The sequence below is a fragment of the Paralichthys olivaceus genome, chromosome 3 (assembly GCF_024713975.1).
Source record: "Paralichthys olivaceus isolate ysfri-2021 chromosome 3, ASM2471397v2, whole genome shotgun sequence".
Lineage (NCBI taxonomy): Eukaryota > Metazoa > Chordata > Actinopteri > Pleuronectiformes > Paralichthyidae > Paralichthys > Paralichthys olivaceus.
Genome location: NC_091095.1, coordinates 10,615,927 through 10,633,712, shown reverse-complemented (window position 1 = coordinate 10,633,712; position 17,786 = coordinate 10,615,927). Strand labels below are relative to the sequence as shown.

Sequence of the window (17,786 nt, the reverse complement as noted above, 5' to 3'; positions counted from 1 at the left end):
TGGCTCTTTGCTCTTCTCTTCAGTGCTCTTTTATGTTATCTAGTGTGGAATGTTTTCTTTTGCTGAGCCTTTGCAAGCAAGGTACATCCCTAGCCGTCAGGAATATATTAGGTTGTTTTAACTGCATGATATAATGTGTGCAATGTATTGTTTGTTACTTCTACGCACCAACCGGGAGTAGGACTCTTAATTTTGTACAATACAAAGGCTCTCTACTCTATTCTATTTTTATTTCTAGGCTTGATAACCGTCAATGAAACAAACCCAGAAGGGTAAAGTTTAGTATTTTATGATCCAGCTCTACGTGGCACCGCAGGGTAAAACAGACACGCTCCATTCTTAAAATGTCATGAATGCGAGTCTGCCTTACTACCCCTCACATATATTTTTCTCTCCCTCTGCCATCTTGCATGTCACTGTAAACTGTGCACTGTATAATTAAGCAAAAATGCAGCGTAAACAATCTAAAAAGAACAGAAAAAGAATAAAACTACAATCAGTCTCAAATTCTTCCTGCAAGAATGGCTGCATAAGTTAGCTGCACTGTAAAAGTGCTGATGTCACAACCCTAAATGTGAAAAAGAGACCAATATAGATTAGCTGTGCTAGCTGCTCGGCTTAGAGATTTCCAATAAGCACACTAATGAGGCAAGATAAAAACTCAACCAATTTCTCACAGCCAGGCTTCATTTTATGAGCCAGTGATTATGTAGTGGGACAGTGGAGAAGACTGCCAGACCTATTTTAAAAACCTGCTTTTGGGTTTCTGTTCGGTCTAATTTTGGAGCAAACTGCGGCCACGAAGCATTGTCTGTTCTTTGAAGGCAGATTCAATAACAGGGCAGTTTCCCTATGAGATAAGGCAGCACACATTCATCAGTGCTACTGTGACCGGAGGAAGGACAAATACCTCAGCTGATGTATTCAATGATGCATGAGCACTTCTCACAGCCAAAGGTCAGATTTAAACAGATTTACAAAGAATACAAGGCAAAGGAGAAACACATTTGTTACGGTATTTATCTCATTAGTTAAATGGTAAATCCTGACTTTTTATAATAAATAAAAAAGCTTATTCTCCTGTGTATTTCCTCCTCCAGCAGTTTGCGTCCTCTGCCTTTCTTCCTTCTCCTTCTTGCTCTCAAATTATCTTCCCTAAAGAATCCTAATGTCAACAGTGAGAGGAACTTCTTAAACGCTTCAGTAATAGACAGAAGTCTGCAGCATTTTATCCATTTATATACAGTATTAATGTGTTTGTTTCCTAATCTAACTATCTAACTAACTAACTAACTAACTAACTAACCAACCAATTAACTGTTTGTGTTCAGCTGACATGTTTGGGTTGAATCCACCCTGCTGTGGTAAACTGGAACGTGACAGGTGGATGAACTTGAATGTAACACAATCAAACACAGCTGTGGTTCACTCTTGACTGTAACACGTCAGCATTTTTAACCTGACTCAGCATATTATCTTCCACATCCAAATGTTGACTATGAGTGTATAGATCAGCTTTTTGTCCTAAGCCTGCATGTTAAAAGCTGCATGTCAGCAATTTACTCAATTCAGTTTAATTCAATTTTTCTTTGTATAAAACCAAATTACAACATATATTATCTCAGGACTCTTTACAGAGTAATGTCTAGACTGTAAAATGATAAAGAAATCCAGAAATCCCCACAATGAGAATGCACTTGGTGACACAGGAGAGAAAAAACTCCCTTTTTTATATATATATATATATTGAGTCATTATAACTGTAGAGAATGCAGTGTATTGTTAATGGCTTCAAGATGTGGAATAACTCCAAATTAAAAGAAATTCCATTATGACCTCATCTACCATAATAGAATGGAAACCACTTTTCTATAAGTTTAACTTTCAGCTGCTACTTGAAATCTGTCACAAAGCCACTGATTCTGTACAGCAGCATGTCAGCTGTAGTTGAAACCACAGTTATCTGTTGTATTTGTACAAAGGGAGATTTAACTGTTAACATTCAGTTTCACTTAACAGAGAACACTGTGTATCAAACAAACCTTTTGAATGAGTTTCCCTCATTAATGGTAATCAATGTAAATACTGATGATTATCAATATGAGAGAAACAGATTATTATTATATTTTTGTTTCCCACCTGTAAGACGTAGTCGAGGACGATGTGTCGGAAGCACTTGCGTGTGGCAGTGAGGATGTTGGTGGCCTCTTCCACTTCATGCTGCTTGTTGCGGGGCGCCTGGGCGTTCTTTATCAGTGCTGCCTCCTTTTCCTCGCTCACTTTATCAAACTGCTTCTTGGCTTCTTTAAACTTACGCAGGTCACTGGCAAAGAGGAAAAAGGTGTATTGGTATTATAAGTGGACATTTTAAATTGTGTGGGAGGAACTAAATGATTTGGTGAAACTTCTTGACCCCGCTCTTGTGACTGGAAAGCTGCTGCATATGTGCAAGTGACCAAGTGACTGTGTCATTTTCAGGAGGATAAAATAAGAATCCTCGAGCATTTAGATCCACATTAATTGTTTGTTGTATTTTGCCCAAGTGATATTAAGTCACTTCTGAGTAATGCAAGGTAGTGAATAGTTGTGAGGGAAGTATGGCTGCGGCTGATGTGGGTGTTTAGCGCTGTTGTGCCAATAAAAAAAACTGCTAATCCTTATAATGAAATACATCAGAGGCCTCCATTGCTTCCTGCACTTATTTAAGTGTAGTAATTAGAGCTGTATCATTGGAAGAAAAGTGAGGGCCACAGTAGATTTGAAAATGTAACTGTGGACAGTCACAAATCATATCAAATCAAATTTTTCAATTTTGTGATTATCTTAGTGTAATGTAATTACATGCTCTGTCTAAATCCATTGCACATCAGATATGAGACATCCCTCAAGCTTCTTCTTCATATTCATAACTTTAACAGAAGGCTTTCCACATCTATAGTAACCTGGATTTGAAATGCAGGTGTTTGATGTTCGTCCAGTACATTTTGAATGGATTTACAAGTGAAATGAATCCCTCCATATTAATGTGCTCTGCCTTGTTCTCACAGATGAAACTAAACTGTATATTTAGGTCATTCTTAAAAACCTCTGAATGCTTTAAAACAAACACCATTATTGATTTATTATTAAAGCACTTTGTACTCACTCTTTGACAAATGTTTGAAGCTGGGTCTTGATTGATCTCTGGGCTTGATCAAATAATATCTGCGACGAGAGAAGGAAAAGTGTCAATGCTGCTCTTGGTTTTGGAAAAAAAAACTTCTCCTTTGTTATTTGAATAATTCAATCATTAAAACATCTTAAGGCTACAACTTAAAAAAAGCAATAACTAGCCAATATTCAGTTCAGTAAGTCAGCAACTGTGTTTATGCCGCATTTTGTGAACATCACAGTGTGTAATTATGTTGCTAAATTAAACCAACAAGCTGACTCTGTAAACTTCCCTCATAAAGATATTAACAAGAGATATGTTATTCGTATACTCTTGGTTGCGAGTTATATCCCCATTAACGCAAATGCTTTCTTAAAAATGAGCTCCCTCGCAAAAAAAAGGCCAGACAAAAACTTGGGATTTCGTGGCTGGACAGGACAAGATGACTAGTGTGGCTGTGATGAGACACCACCACTGAAAAACAGATTGAGCTCTGTGTTTGAGTGGATCATGTGCTGAAGGTTGCTGACAAGTAAAAAAAAGAAAAAAAAAGAAAAGAAAAAGAACTATCTGACAGTCAGCTGATGTGACCACAGTCTGCATTGTTGAGTCGCAGTCTCACGCACTGTGGCTCTTGGAGGCTTTTAGGGGACGAATTGAGGAAACTTATAAAATGACTGATGAGGAAAGACCCTGGTTTAATAGACTGCCTGCAAAAAAAGCAAATTAAAACACACCTGAACAAATCCAGACTAAACCCCAAACCAAATCTAGCCAAAACCTTTCATTAAAACAATATATTTGTAAGGATTATAAACAGAGATCATAATCTTAGTCCTCATTTTAGGTTGGTATCAGATTTAAAAGTGTCTATAATGTTGAATGACATTACAATCACACAGACCCTTCAATTATGTTATTACTTTGTCTTTATTGTCCACAAATAAAGCCTAGAGCAGTGTTTAACTGTTCATCATCTACAGTCACGATGTTGATCTAAAAATATGTCACACGTCACAGATGTCACATGACAGTGTTACGCAGACTGGAAACTCACTCTGAACATGTTAATATAAACAAGACATGACAAGAGGGAGATCAAGAGAGGAGCTGTCGGTATGGAGCAAATGGGTCCAGCTCACCCTGCGTCTCCTCTCTGTGCTTAAAGGTATCTTAATGAGGAGACAAGCAGAGGAAAGTTGTGTCTCCGTTTTTAAATGTCAGTGTCATGTCTATCACATTACTTAATCACTTAATCAGATCTGTTACTGGGCTCCTCAAAGGGTTTAACGGGGGATAAATCAAATAAATGATAATCAAAACAAGGGATAAGGTGTAATCTTTATTTATTATCTGACATCTAGTGGCTGGACAGTAAACCTATATTAAGCCTACAATGTTTTTTTTGTATTTCTGTTGTCTCCATGATAACAACCACATTGTAAAAAGTTGACTGTGTTGACCGTGTTTACTTCAGGAACACATGATTTATTTCAACAGATAAACACTAAACATGCAAGGCAGCAGACTGATTTTACAACACAGACTCCTCTCGCTGCAATGTTGACTTTACATGCCTGAGGAAGGTTTGTTTTTTTCTTAAGTGACAAAAAAATTGCAGCGCTATGTTGACATTTAAGTCATGGTTAAAGAAAAAAATTGTTTTTTCTTGCATCTGACCCAAAGCTTTTTCTGTTAACCACTTTTTATGGAGGGCAGTGTTTGCTTCTGCAACCAGACACATTTTCAGCAGCATTCTGCTTCAAATTTTTCAAGTTCCTCAACTTCGAAATAGCCCCAATGAAAGCAGCTGAACTTTAAATGTATTATGGTCATTGGACTCCCTCTGCTTCCCTTCCTCTAACGAGTGGCCCTACATTCACAAACAGATTTTCTTGTAGTCTACATCCGTTCTTCCCAGCAGTAAATTAAACTCTTGACAGTTAAATAGCTGTCCCAGACTGAGTTTTGTCATCACGCAGCTGTTGAGCAGGGCAAAAAAGTCATGATCATACATCCAATTTCACATGGCAGTGATAGCATACCGTGTGATAGTTGATCATCTCCTGCAGGCTCTCTGCAAACTTTGTGAGACTGGACTGTGGAGAGAAGAGGACAGTCATGACGGCAGACAGAGACAGAGAGAGACTGTCAGTGTGTATTCTTACCCCTGACAGATAAGAATACAACAATGAAATAAAAATAAACTGCACAGGGCAAACAATAAAAAGAAGGCTGCCCAAACCACAAATGGAATGAAATGCAAATCTATCTTAGACTGCACAGACACACACTCTGTCAGATCGGTATGGCTAAATGCAAACTGGTTTTTTTGTGTTTTTTTGGAGACAGAATGGTAATTGGGGAAAGAATTTTTGGCTGGGCTACTAACTCCAAATACACGCAATGGCTAGAGTTCAAACCCCAGGGAAAGGCAGTGAGCCCTGTACACAAAGACAGAGAGGAAGTGCTGGCCTCGCCGTTCAAAATTCATGTGAGAAAACAAAACAAAACATCTGTGCTTGGCAAGACCCAAAGGACGGTGCAGACATTTTATAGGACAAATGTTACCAAGGACGAATGCGTATTACTCCAGACAGCAAACAAGGTATAGCATTTAAACAGAGAGGAAGTACATGATGCTCATAGCAAGTTTTTAAACTGTACTAATTCAAACTTTTTTTTAATGCGTAAAACATGTTAAAAGAGGCCAGCACCTACGCACTCAAAAAGAAATGTAATAATATTTCTCTGCTTGAGATCAAGACAGGGTTTTTTTATTGTTTACCTCGATGACTTCATCTCTGGTGGATGACTGGGCTAATTCTCGGATCCCATTTACAAACTGTTTGTTGGCTGCGTTGTAGGCTTTTCCAGCATCGATCATCCCAATACACAACTTCACCAACTAGAGAGAGAAAGACAAAGAGATAAACACTTAAAAGGAGGATAAAGCAATACAGAGATCTAGTTATGGACAGAAACAAAAAAAAGATGATAAAGCTTCTGTGAAGACACTTTAGAAACAGTGCTGGTTCATTAAATCAGGGATTTATCGTCTTTGGTGGAAGTATGGCGCATTAACATGATGCTTAATTAGTTTGTTGGTAATATATAAAAGATACTTCTATCCCTTCTGACAGCAGAGATATTTCCAGGTAACTTAAATTAACAACAAACTCTGGCCTTTCTCCACCGACTCCACACAGGAGATGATGACACAGACACATCGTGCCCATGCAGACAAAGTTGTTGAATAAGTCAACAAAAAATTTGAACTGTAAGCAGTTTCCTTCAATTATTAGGAAGTGATCAACATGCAAATAAGAAATAAAACTGAAAAAGTCCTTGTCTCTCCTTCAAGAAAACTTATTCCAGCAACTGACGCATATCAATACAGTTAAAGTACGTTTACATTTGATTCAATATGGCTGTGTGTGCATGTGTGGAACATAGAAAAGTTGAACTCTGGTCAATGATCACTCGACTCCACCCATCAACACATCATGAGCAGTCACACACACACCAGCAACCATACTTATACATAGACACACACACTCCTGACAGTTCTTCTGTGGAGAAAAAGAGGAAGTAAGGCTTGGGCTGAGTCACAGAGGTGGGGTGATGTGGAGGGTTGGACTCTGTAAAACCAGGAACAATATGCTGCTCTTCTAAGCTCGAGGCCTCGTTCTCAGCTAGTGAACATGCTCTTGGCAATGCAGAAATCAATTGTTAGGAGGAGTTCTTTCCCCAGCAGAGTTCGATACTTGTAAGGCTTAACACTAGATTATTTGGCTGTTTTATTACTTTGGGCAAGTTAATTTGAGCTGAATGGGTAAAATGAACTGTGATGTTGCACACTATGAATGTGACTGCAAACTGAACCAGCTAAAGGAAATAACCCCCAAAGGCAAAAATGTATTGTCATTAAAAAGCATGGATTACTGTGTAGCCTTTACTTTAAAGGTCAAGCAGAGCTCATATTCAGCAAATCACACTGAGATGCAGAAAACCATGACAAGGAGAATGAAAAATCATCATCTTTAGTTTACTGTAAGGTAAAAGAATATCCATTCTTGTTTTACCATCACAGTTTCAACCATAGACTATATATACAGATAGATAAAGCCAAAGCTACCCGATCACCACCAGGGCTGTAGTGGGGAGTAAACGCATGTTAACATTGTTTATGTATATTATTAAAGACAAAATTGTGTTTATGAAACTTTTTATGGCAGTTTAATTTTCCAATTTTTAAAAGTTTGAGTCAAATTAAAAAATATTTAAGAAATAATTTACATCAAAATGTATATTAAAAGAGTAATATGTCCAGTATTAGGCAGGCAGGGTTTCCACTAGGCCACATGTCCTCACTCTCCCGCTCACCTACGCTCGCTTCATCATAACACTGGAGCACTAGGTAAGGGAGGACCCCCCCAATTGCCACTGGATATTTCACACACTGACAGTGTCTATATTAAAGTCTTACTCAATCTGTCAGAGGATGTAAAGGAGGACAAGGCCAGAGACAAGCCAACATTTTTCCACGTGCAGGATGGCCTCTGTAGCTGCCAGTTCACACAGTAGAACAAATGAACAATTAACCAATGTTTTTCATGGGTGGTACTCACTTTGTCCAGCTTGGATTCCAACTCACACACATCCCCCTCTACTTCCTCTATGGTGGCTCTGTGGGGACAGAAAAAAAGATTGAAATGAAGTGTTACGACAAGTCAATGCTATCAACTCCACTGACATGGAGACATATTGACATGCTTAATTAAAACAGAGACAAAAGATACACAGGAGGGGAATCATTGTTTGAAGACCTCTGTGCCAATATGATTCACCATCTTTGCCACATTATCATTTTCCCATTATCATCTGTCATAAAACACAAACTTATCAGATAATGAATGAATAAAACAAAATATTACTCTACACTGCTCTAGCTAAGGTAACAGCACATGTATATATAGTATAAAAGCAGCACAATTATATCTTATAATATAATTATATCTATATTTTTGATCACACTCTTATCAGGAACACTTGTTGCATGTCAATCATTTTTTAAATACAAGAGACACTTAAAGTTAAACGCAACAATTCAGCTTCACCAGTGTCCACATATTCTACAATTACATCCTCTGAAAACTACAGCTGTAATATTTAACAGTATATACTTGTGAAGTACTGAGACAATCAAATGCAGACACACACTCCATTAGAGGCAGCCACACTGAGAGCTGCCATTTTGGGTAATGCCGCAGGGCTGGAGTCAGGTCTGGCATTGTGCCCTTAAAAACCTGACAAAGCACAGCTTGGCTCTCCACAGGATCAACAGCCTACAAGCTTCATGGTGCCATGACAGGCGAAGAAGAAACTCAAAGACCTCCTCCCAGCACAGCCTCCTTGAACTAATCCCTACAGCGTTCAGCGTGTTACTGTGACCTTACTTCAGTCTGGTATCCAATCATTAAGTGGCTGATGAAAATCTTTTTAACACTGTTAACTTAAAAGGAAGCAAACAGGTAATAAACAAGACAAATGTAACCACTACTTATGATACTGTTTAGAGGTAAGGACACACCAGCTGAACAGACTGAACTCAACTGCACCTTGTCACCATAACACTTTGGTAGATTGTTTTCAAAACTCTCACCGGACTCAGAAATAAGCCAATAAAGGATAGACAAGAGAAAAGCAGTGGTCTGTCACACAAGTATGTCACACAGCTCAGATGCATGTTCCACATTTAAAACAGTTTAGCGGTAATAATCCGCAGAAAGGCAACAATAGAAACATTGAAAAGGCCTAGACATACTGGTGCCACTGGAGCACTTGTATTTGTTTCTGGTAGAAATTATAATAAGATTTTAGGCTGTTATCCTCCTGCTCTCAGGGTAAATCTCTGTATATAGGAATATTAGTTTTAAGCTTGAATGTTATTTTCTTCATTCAACGGAAAACTGACAAAATACACAGCACAGTGTGTGTGTGTGTGTGTGTGTGTGTGTGTGTGTGTGTGTGTGTGTGTGTGTGTGTGTGTGTGTGTGTGTGGTGGTGGTGGTGGGGATTAAGAAAGACACCCCGCAGTAGCAGCAGACGGTGTTCCCCAAACCCCCTCCAGCTGTTTGTTCTTCCATATGGTATCAGACTGACAGCTACCAACATCTGGCCACTGTCAGGGAAAAACAAGAGACAGACTGAGATGTGTTTTCAATAAGGGATGAGGGGATTTAGAGAAAGCTTCTGCTGTATGTAGAGAACAGATTTATACAACAGTTATATATTTTCTCTCAATGTGTTTTAAGTACTGAACAACTACATCCAAAGATTTGAGAATCAAAAAAAGTGCTTGGTTTTGTTTATTGCATTTGTATTTTACAGTTGTGCTTCATCAACAAGACACAACACTGAATAAGCCTTTGAATACACTCCTGCAATAGAAAACAAGTGATTTAACTAAGTAAGCAGTGAGTAAGATAAAGCACTGTATGTTGTCTGTCCTTAGAAACTGCAATATCTTCGCTGAAATCTCAAGAGGTAGAGTGCTTATTGGAGACGAACCAATTATCTGGCTGCATAACAGTCTCAGTGCGACCAGGAATCTGGCTTTCTTAAATCCATGACTAAGTCACCAAACCCTCAATATCATCAGGACAGCTCCTCCACTGCTAATCCTGATATCAGAGCTAGCTGGCTGGTTTATTCTTACTGTGGTTGAAAGATATCTATGATATTCAGTTACTGGCTAAACAACCAGGAAGTGTACTAACCAGAAAATCAAGTACAGGGGGCGATTCCATCTTTCAGCAAACTGGATTAAGTGGATACCAAAACCACACTGTTCAGTCTGCAAAACTAACATGATCCTAATTCAGCCAAATATGTTAAGATCCACCCCCCTTCACACTAAACCCACACCACCTCTAGGCTGTATTGTGAGCTTCATTCGATTCATACAAACCTACACTTTGAAAGCCACATAACAGATTTTTTAAAATACATTCTGTATTGTATAATCCAAAATTACCCATTCTATGAAAAAAAGCTTGCAACATGGGAGCAGCTTCACATTGCTGAAACACTGTACTGTCCATTTTCATGAGGCTTTACTCTCAAACTAAACACAGCAGAATGAAATGAAGACGAGGAGGCCAGAAACAGGGTCAAAAGCAATTAAGAGCTTCTTTCTTTTTTTTCCCTCACAGACATCAACCCTGGTCAAAAGCTAAAGAGCATGTTACGAGCACTGTTTGCCTTTGTCAGTTGCTAAAGGCAAAGTCCATTTCTTTGACGACTTCCTCTGAAAGCCTGTAATGTCGGACTTCAAGACGATTTAGCTTGTTCTTGTATTTTTCTATTTATGCACAGGACTTTTGCAGTTACAAATGCAATGACTACAAGTCACACAGTCACTGGCTCGCCAACATTACTAATTGGCTGTATTTTTTATACACTAAAATAAAATACCTGTAGCTTTGTCCTTGAGGCTGCAGCTCTCAGGAGTAAGTGCATTTAAATAAGTCAATAACAGGATGGGTGACTGGGAAAAGGTCAGACACATTCAGCTGTCTTTCACTGGGAAGAGATTAGCTTGGGAACTCAATCCTTTATCAGTCCGTCGCTCAGGTTTTTTAACTACATGAACATGGCTGCGTCCTTCTATTCTTGAAATTCAAGTCTGCAGAGAGAGTGAACTTGTGAAAGTGCTGACAGAGGATAAGAAAAGGAGGGGCCCTGGCAAAATGTAAATCTGGGCCATTGCCTCACAGCTCTGACCTTGGAGCATGTCCAACCTTCCTGAGTTTAGATAATGAGCAGAGGAAGAAAGCAAGAGAGAACCAGAATCAGACTTTCTAACAAACACAATGGAAAATAGGAGGTGGACAAAATATTTTTACTCTTACAAGAGAAAAATGCATCAAGACTAGAAGAAAAGGAGAGGAAGCTTCAGTGAAACACTGGCAGTGCTCAACGTTGAAACTCTAGATATTGATAAACTGCTGCTGAACCAGCACTCTTTCCAAAGCTAGACTGAACCAAGCTGAGGGGTTGGTTTTATTGATGGTTCTCAAATACACACCAAAGATTCTGGGAGGGTTGTAACAGTAGAATTCATTGTGTGATGCATACTCCATTTCGTGTTACATTTCCAGTACGTACGTATACAATATATTTTGATAAATGTTAACACTTAAATGGAAGTTGGTTGATCATAAATCCATAGGAGTTAAAAAGCACAGGGATATGAACATTTATTTGTTGAAAGCTGTCACCTCAATTGCCCTAGTGGAAATAAAACCCTTAAGCCTTTTCTACATTCTACAAACTGAGTTACCCAGGACCTCAGCTGGGTCACATACAGCTGTTCAAATGTGGTTTAATCTTATTTTGAACACGCGGCCTATCTGCTCACTGGTTATCTTCATTCTTGATTAAAAAGGTCAACTACCAACTGGGCTTGTTTACAGGTCAAACAAAGGTGATCTGACGGATGATTTACATGAAATGGTCCTTCAGTTGTTGCATTACGGTGCAATAAGAGAATCATAGAGTTTAGACAAACAACATCTAAATCTCCTTAACCCTAGTTTTTTAATCTGTGGTGGTATGTTACATTGGTGCAAATTGACTACATTGGGATTCAATACATTTTTGGTTGGAAGTTTTATACAAGAAATCCAAGGCAGCCCTGATGGCCTTGATCAATTGTTTTCATGTTCTCCGTCACTGAGGGCAAGGATCATCTAAATTCTCCCAGACAACTGAAAAATAGAAAATAAGAGGTTCAGTTGACCCATATTTCCCAAACTTTAAGAAAATACATTTCTTCTCTATTTGCAGTGTGAATATGTGTACACATGTTTAAGTGCAACCCACTACAACATTCTCAAAATAGTGATAAAATGTTATCACAGCATCGCAATATGTCCAATAATCTCTAAAGAGCCCACATGGTGCTATAACGAAGACTACATGATAAGGATACAGCCCACATGCTGCAGGTATTCTGCTCTGTGAGTAAAAGGAGACAAACATCTGATATGTGGCTCCTGTAAACTCAACAGAAGTGGCAGCTGACGCCAAAGCAGACCAGCATTTGGATTAAAGTGACGATGATGGTGATATGTAATTTTTTCCTGTATTTCAGAGGCAACATTTGCGAAATCACAGTCGTGTATTTGTCCATTTGACTAAACAACCAACATAAGGTTCCTGTCACACATCTACAAATGAACTACACATGATAAAATGACTAATTCTGTCCCAGCTCCTAACAATATAACTGTCATATAAACGGCTCAAAATGCATTTGCTATGACGACACGGTGTTTGATTTTGCTCATTCAGCTGTAAAGAGAAATCAAATCCATCTCACTTGTTGACCTTTAGAACCGAGGGAGGACTCTCTCTCCATGACACAGCAGGACTGGTCAGAGGACATTTCAGCACAAAAGTAAAACGACACATGACACAAAGGATTAGATCCTTTTTTCACTAATTGAAACCATATAAATTAGGGAACCAGACATCTTGATGAGAGTAACGCTGGTCCTGAATAAAGACAGTTGAGTTGTGTGAAGCAGGAGACAGCCCATGGAGAGAAAGAAAACCCTGCTTTGTGAACCACATCAGCAAGAAAGAGACTAATTCAGTATCACGGAGGAAATGTGTCAGTGCTACTTCTCTTTAGGTTAACTTAACAACACGCAACACAACATTGATCCACTATATAAGCACTGAAAGACTAGAACAAATTACAACTGCTTGGATTACATTGGTCTGATAAATAAAGAGATGTCATTCTACCACAGGGATTCTGATATTTGCAAGATAATAATGTGTCAGTATCTCTTACAATTTATTTTCAATACATCTTAACCTAAATTACATTTTTATATCCCTTTTAAATATCACAAGCAAACTTTTATGCTATTACCTCAAAGCCTATTGACTTGGATTCCAATAAGCTCTTGTTATGTAGTGGAACAAGATACATTGACTGTTGCATCTAAGTTGTTACACAAAACCCCACTTGTCAGTCAGCGCTATAGAGCACTATCTCCAGTAAAAATGAAGACGTCTCATTCTTTAGAAGTGATTAACTGACCAGAACCCAAAACAAAGAGTGCAGCCTCTCTGACTGTGTGTGGCTGTTGGCAGCAGGCCGTGTGCACTCTGCATGCAGGACTGACGTGAGCACGCTTGTAATTTACGGAGCCAGCACACGTCTTCAGTTGAGCCTGTGGCAGCGAAGGCGCTGGCACTTCAAAGATATAATGAGCTCACATCAAAGACCACCTGCTCTTCACATAGTTTAACTTTCCTAATCAGTGGAAGATATTTTCTATTGCAGATGTTCTGCACTTTGGGGGGATTGTATTGTTTGACTTCCATCATATGAACTGTTGCCCATATAGAGAATGTCACGTAAGGCTGTAATGATTAGTCAATTACTTTCCTTCACCAATGACCTTATGTCTTCACCCCCATCTGTTGGTTTATTTGTTTGTCAGCAGGATTACACCATTTAATGCTGAGTACCTGCCAGCACTGAATCCAATCCCATATTTATATTTTCCTGCATAATACAGCTTCACACTCCAAAGTTAGCCCAAAGCAGGCTTACTTCAAAAAGAGTATGACTAATCCAATTTATTTATTTCTGACAGCTTTTCTCTGATGTTTCCTTATTATATTTTATACAGTGTCCAGGTGTTTTGTCATTTCTTCTTCCCTCCAGTGTTTTTGTTGTTAACACTTTCCTAATATGCAAGACAAAGATGGCGTTTGCCTTTGTGCTTTAAATCTTTTAGCTGAATATTAAGAATTAAAAGGTGTATTCCACTATACTGAAATGACAGTTGTGGCCGTGGTAAACAACTGAACATTTTGAATTTGTTACCGTGGATGGAAATGTGAAGAATGGGGTGAGCTTCAATGCTGTGACGTAGATCCTGTGATTGTTAGAGAGCAGAGCAGTGCTGATGGGGAGGAGGGGTCCCGCTGTGGTAAAACGCACCATTAGACGCACGAGCTTCAACAACATCAACTAGATGAGGTCATTATTTAAAGATAAACACTGACACAGGCTTTGGGGGAAATACTGCCTGATGTAATGAATGAACATTCAGGCCAATTTTTGTATTTACTGTTTATCCTTGGCCGTCCTACATCACACACACTTGCTGCAGGAAGGAAACTCACACTGAGCAGAAGGTGGAAGTCACAGCAACACTGTTTTTAGAAAAACTGAGTGATTGTGATTTCTAATATGATAATAAATGTCATTTGTGTGAGAGAAACAATTTAAAACCTAACGATGAAAAATGTACAATCATTAACTTAATATTGATCAATAACTTGAATGATTAATTGAATAGGAAGGATGGATGGATAGGGTGGACTTCCTGGCATTGATTAAAATCAGTCAAAAACAATTTCTGTTCCATTCTAACAGAAAATAATTTAATAATAATATTAATAATAATTTTCTTTCAGTGGCTCAGATAGGATGTTACATGAATTCGCCTTAGTTACTTGGGTGTACTGTCTCCCGCAGTAGCATATAAAAAAGAGCAGGGTTATCCCTCATATTTCATAAACTGTTAATCTCCTTAATTAATAACCATTAAAGGGAAATGGTCTGCGGCTCAATTTAATCAACCTGCAACAACCCCGGGCATGCTAACAAGCCTGTATCAGGACTCCCAGGGGAAACTAATCAGAATGTATCACAGAATGAGCTCTAGAGACTGATGGTGATCTGCTGCTTCTACAGCTGCTGTCAGTGACTCGGGGAAACTGTTGATCGGTGACTTCATGTCACTGCGCTCAGACAACCTCACTATCAGCAAAACCAATCAGGAGCGAGCTATCACATTATGACAATTAGGATGAGATTCGAGAGAAACATGTTGCTGCTAATTACAGACATTAGCTCATCTGGTCCAGGCAGTTCATGTCTACTCTGCATAAAAACATACCCACCATTCTTTTGTGATGTTTTAGAATTCAATTTCTTGATGTGAGGCTTTCTTGAACACCCTGTTAAGGATGTCATAACACCTCAGCTCCACAGACATTATAAATATTGGCCAATGCCATGGAAATCAAGCCTTACACTATCAATACAAATATCATGTTGCTAACATAATGTGAAAAATACACTGCTGATACTTTGGGACTCTTCAGAAGAGAAAGGCATATTGAATGTGTAGCAATATTTGTGTCTATATGGAGAGAAAAGCCACAGTCCTCTGAAAGGGAATTTTCAAATGTCATAGTTGAAGAGGAGTCAGGAAAGCTCTCCAGGCAGAGTCTAATGTCTACTCTCAAGTGGAAAACTAGGCTACCAGGGTTTACTGCCAAAAATAAATTTTTTTGCACTAGTGCGTCTCTCCTCCGGGCTGAAAGCATGGTTTATAACCAAAGACAGCTTCCTAACTCAAATGAGGATGAGAGCGAAAAAAAAAAGTGTGGGGTGTGCCAAATCACCACTTGAAAACAACCCTCTCTGCATTTGGGGGCTCCATATTCGCTGGCACAGACTTGAAAGCAAACACCAAAATGGAAACAGATGTTGCAGCGAGGGAGAGCTGCTTCACACTGGTGTATATTCCATGTTTTCATCCGTTCTCTTTCTCTCCTGCTCTGTCCTCTTCTCTGGCTAAACATAACAAGTGGGGGTTTGGAAAAATGACATTAAACGATGGTGGTCAAAGTGGAAAACTGCTGTGAAAACCTCAGATCAGCACCAACTCCTCAGGATGAACCCACAGTCGACTTTAAAGTCAGGAAACTTTGACAGATGACTCCAGCACTAGGCTGGAGGTCAATGAAAATATAGTAGATGAGAGGGAGAGATGAGGCTATGCGCTTAGCTGTGACACCCAACAGCCGAGGCTCATGGGAAGTGGCTTCCCATCAGACTAAAGTGATTTAACAGAGAGCAGAAGGTTTTTATAATGTGGGTATTCATACACTAGTGTTAAAAATGCTTTGGTAAATGGAATATTTTCTTCTACAACCTGTAACAGAGGTTTACTATTGTTTTCTAATAAGTGCTAATAACATTGTCTAACTAACTACAAAAATATTAAGTTTACTAGCGACCAAGACACACTCAATATTGAAATCTTCACAGATGAGAAGCTGGAAGTAAATAAACTTTGTAATGTTTGCTTGAAAAATTACCCAAGTTATAAACTGGCAAATTGTTTTAGCTCCAAGTTGTTAACAATATTCTGAGGGGTACATTTCATATTTATAGCTGCACGTTTTACATGTGTTTTCATATGTTCAAGCAACATAGACACTGCTTAGGTTGACTGGATGTAACGTATCCATCAAAACAGGTGCATCAGTTACAGGAAGGTAAGGGCCGTTTGTACTGAGTCATAATCCTCAGGAAGAAAACGCTGCTGACTGAGCAATCAGGTCTGCAATACTATTGATGATGTTTTGAAGTTTTCTGAATTCAACAGTCTTTGGGTTGGCCTTTCGTAGTTCACTATCTATAATGTTCAAGGATGATACTAAAACATAAATGTCCAACATCATGGAAGACAAGGAAGATTTGAAGTTCATGGGAAAATGGGATTGTTTACGGCCTGAGAGTCGTTGGTTAAAGATTTAAGTTTCAGACAATGTGTGTTCACCACAGACTCTGTCTGCGGCTTAGCTTTAGTAGTTCCCTCCATTTATTGTAACATCACTGACACAGACCGCTTCGAACTTCCTGCAGTGACTCAGCACTATCTGTTATCCACAATCGATCAAATGTGAGTGGGATTGAAGGAGACCAGACAGAAATTTCAAAGATAATGGGTTGAGATAATTGATCCATTAATTGGTTGGCTGGTTGATCAATAGTAGTAATTTTTAGACATAAATAGCCAGATTCTCAACTTTTCTTTATAGTTCTTAACGTAAAAGAGGCATTTGCTGATGTCACTTTGGATGTTTTTGTACCACCTTTGACATTTTAGACCCAGTGATTACTACAATAATGAAAGTAACTGCTGGTTGCGACAACTAAAAGCAGTCAGCTGTCGTGCTTGTAAATAATTGCCAATTAGATTGTTCAGCAACATTTTCCAACCAACTTCGAGTCACACAGCTGACTGGGAAGTTTTCCTTTATGCAAACCCCCAAAGGAAATGCTCAGATTAAAAAAAGCTCCATTCTTTAGCAAACAACTTTCTAACATCTGTTCCTCGTTTTTGTGAGAGAGGATGTTGCTGCAGCAGCGGAGGGAGCGGGGGCTGAGGGAGGAAGGAGGGAGGTGCCTCCTCAAATCTCTTTACAACGCAAATTCGAGAGAGGAGGAAGTTGAGAGCAAACATCCCATCAGACAAAACTTCTTCTGGACAAATTGAAAGAGAAAAGAGAGTGAAGATGTCAAAGCTCGTCGGAATACATCACATGATCAGCCAACACCTGACACAACTGCTGAGGAGCTCATTTACACTCAAGTGTGGATCCAACCATTACTTAGAGGTCACACCTTCAGCTAAATACTTACTGCTACTACAACTACAACTACTATAATAATGATAATAATAATAATAAAAACTATATTCTGACACATAATGAAAATAAATGGTGAGTTTTAGGATGTATT

At 38.9% G+C, this 17,786-nt stretch overlaps 1 protein-coding gene across 5 annotated transcripts in view; it reads right to left on the bottom strand.

The window, feature by feature from the left end:
• acap2b (ArfGAP with coiled-coil, ankyrin repeat and PH domains 2b) overlaps positions 1–17,786 on the bottom strand; it is a 44,479-nt gene that overhangs the window by 25,040 nt on the left and 1,653 nt on the right. For all 5 annotated transcript variants that reach the window (XM_020081161.2, XM_020081164.2, XM_020081162.2 and 2 more), the window contains exons 2-6: positions 7,783–7,840; positions 5,940–6,059; positions 5,197–5,250; positions 3,146–3,204; positions 2,140–2,323 (exon numbers count right to left, since the gene is read on the bottom strand). In XM_020081161.2, the coding sequence (XP_019936720.2) occupies positions 2,140–2,323; positions 3,146–3,204; positions 5,197–5,250; positions 5,940–6,059; positions 7,783–7,840 (475 nt within the window). The remainder of the gene's footprint in view (positions 1–2,139; positions 2,324–3,145; positions 3,205–5,196; positions 5,251–5,939; positions 6,060–7,782; positions 7,841–17,786) is intronic.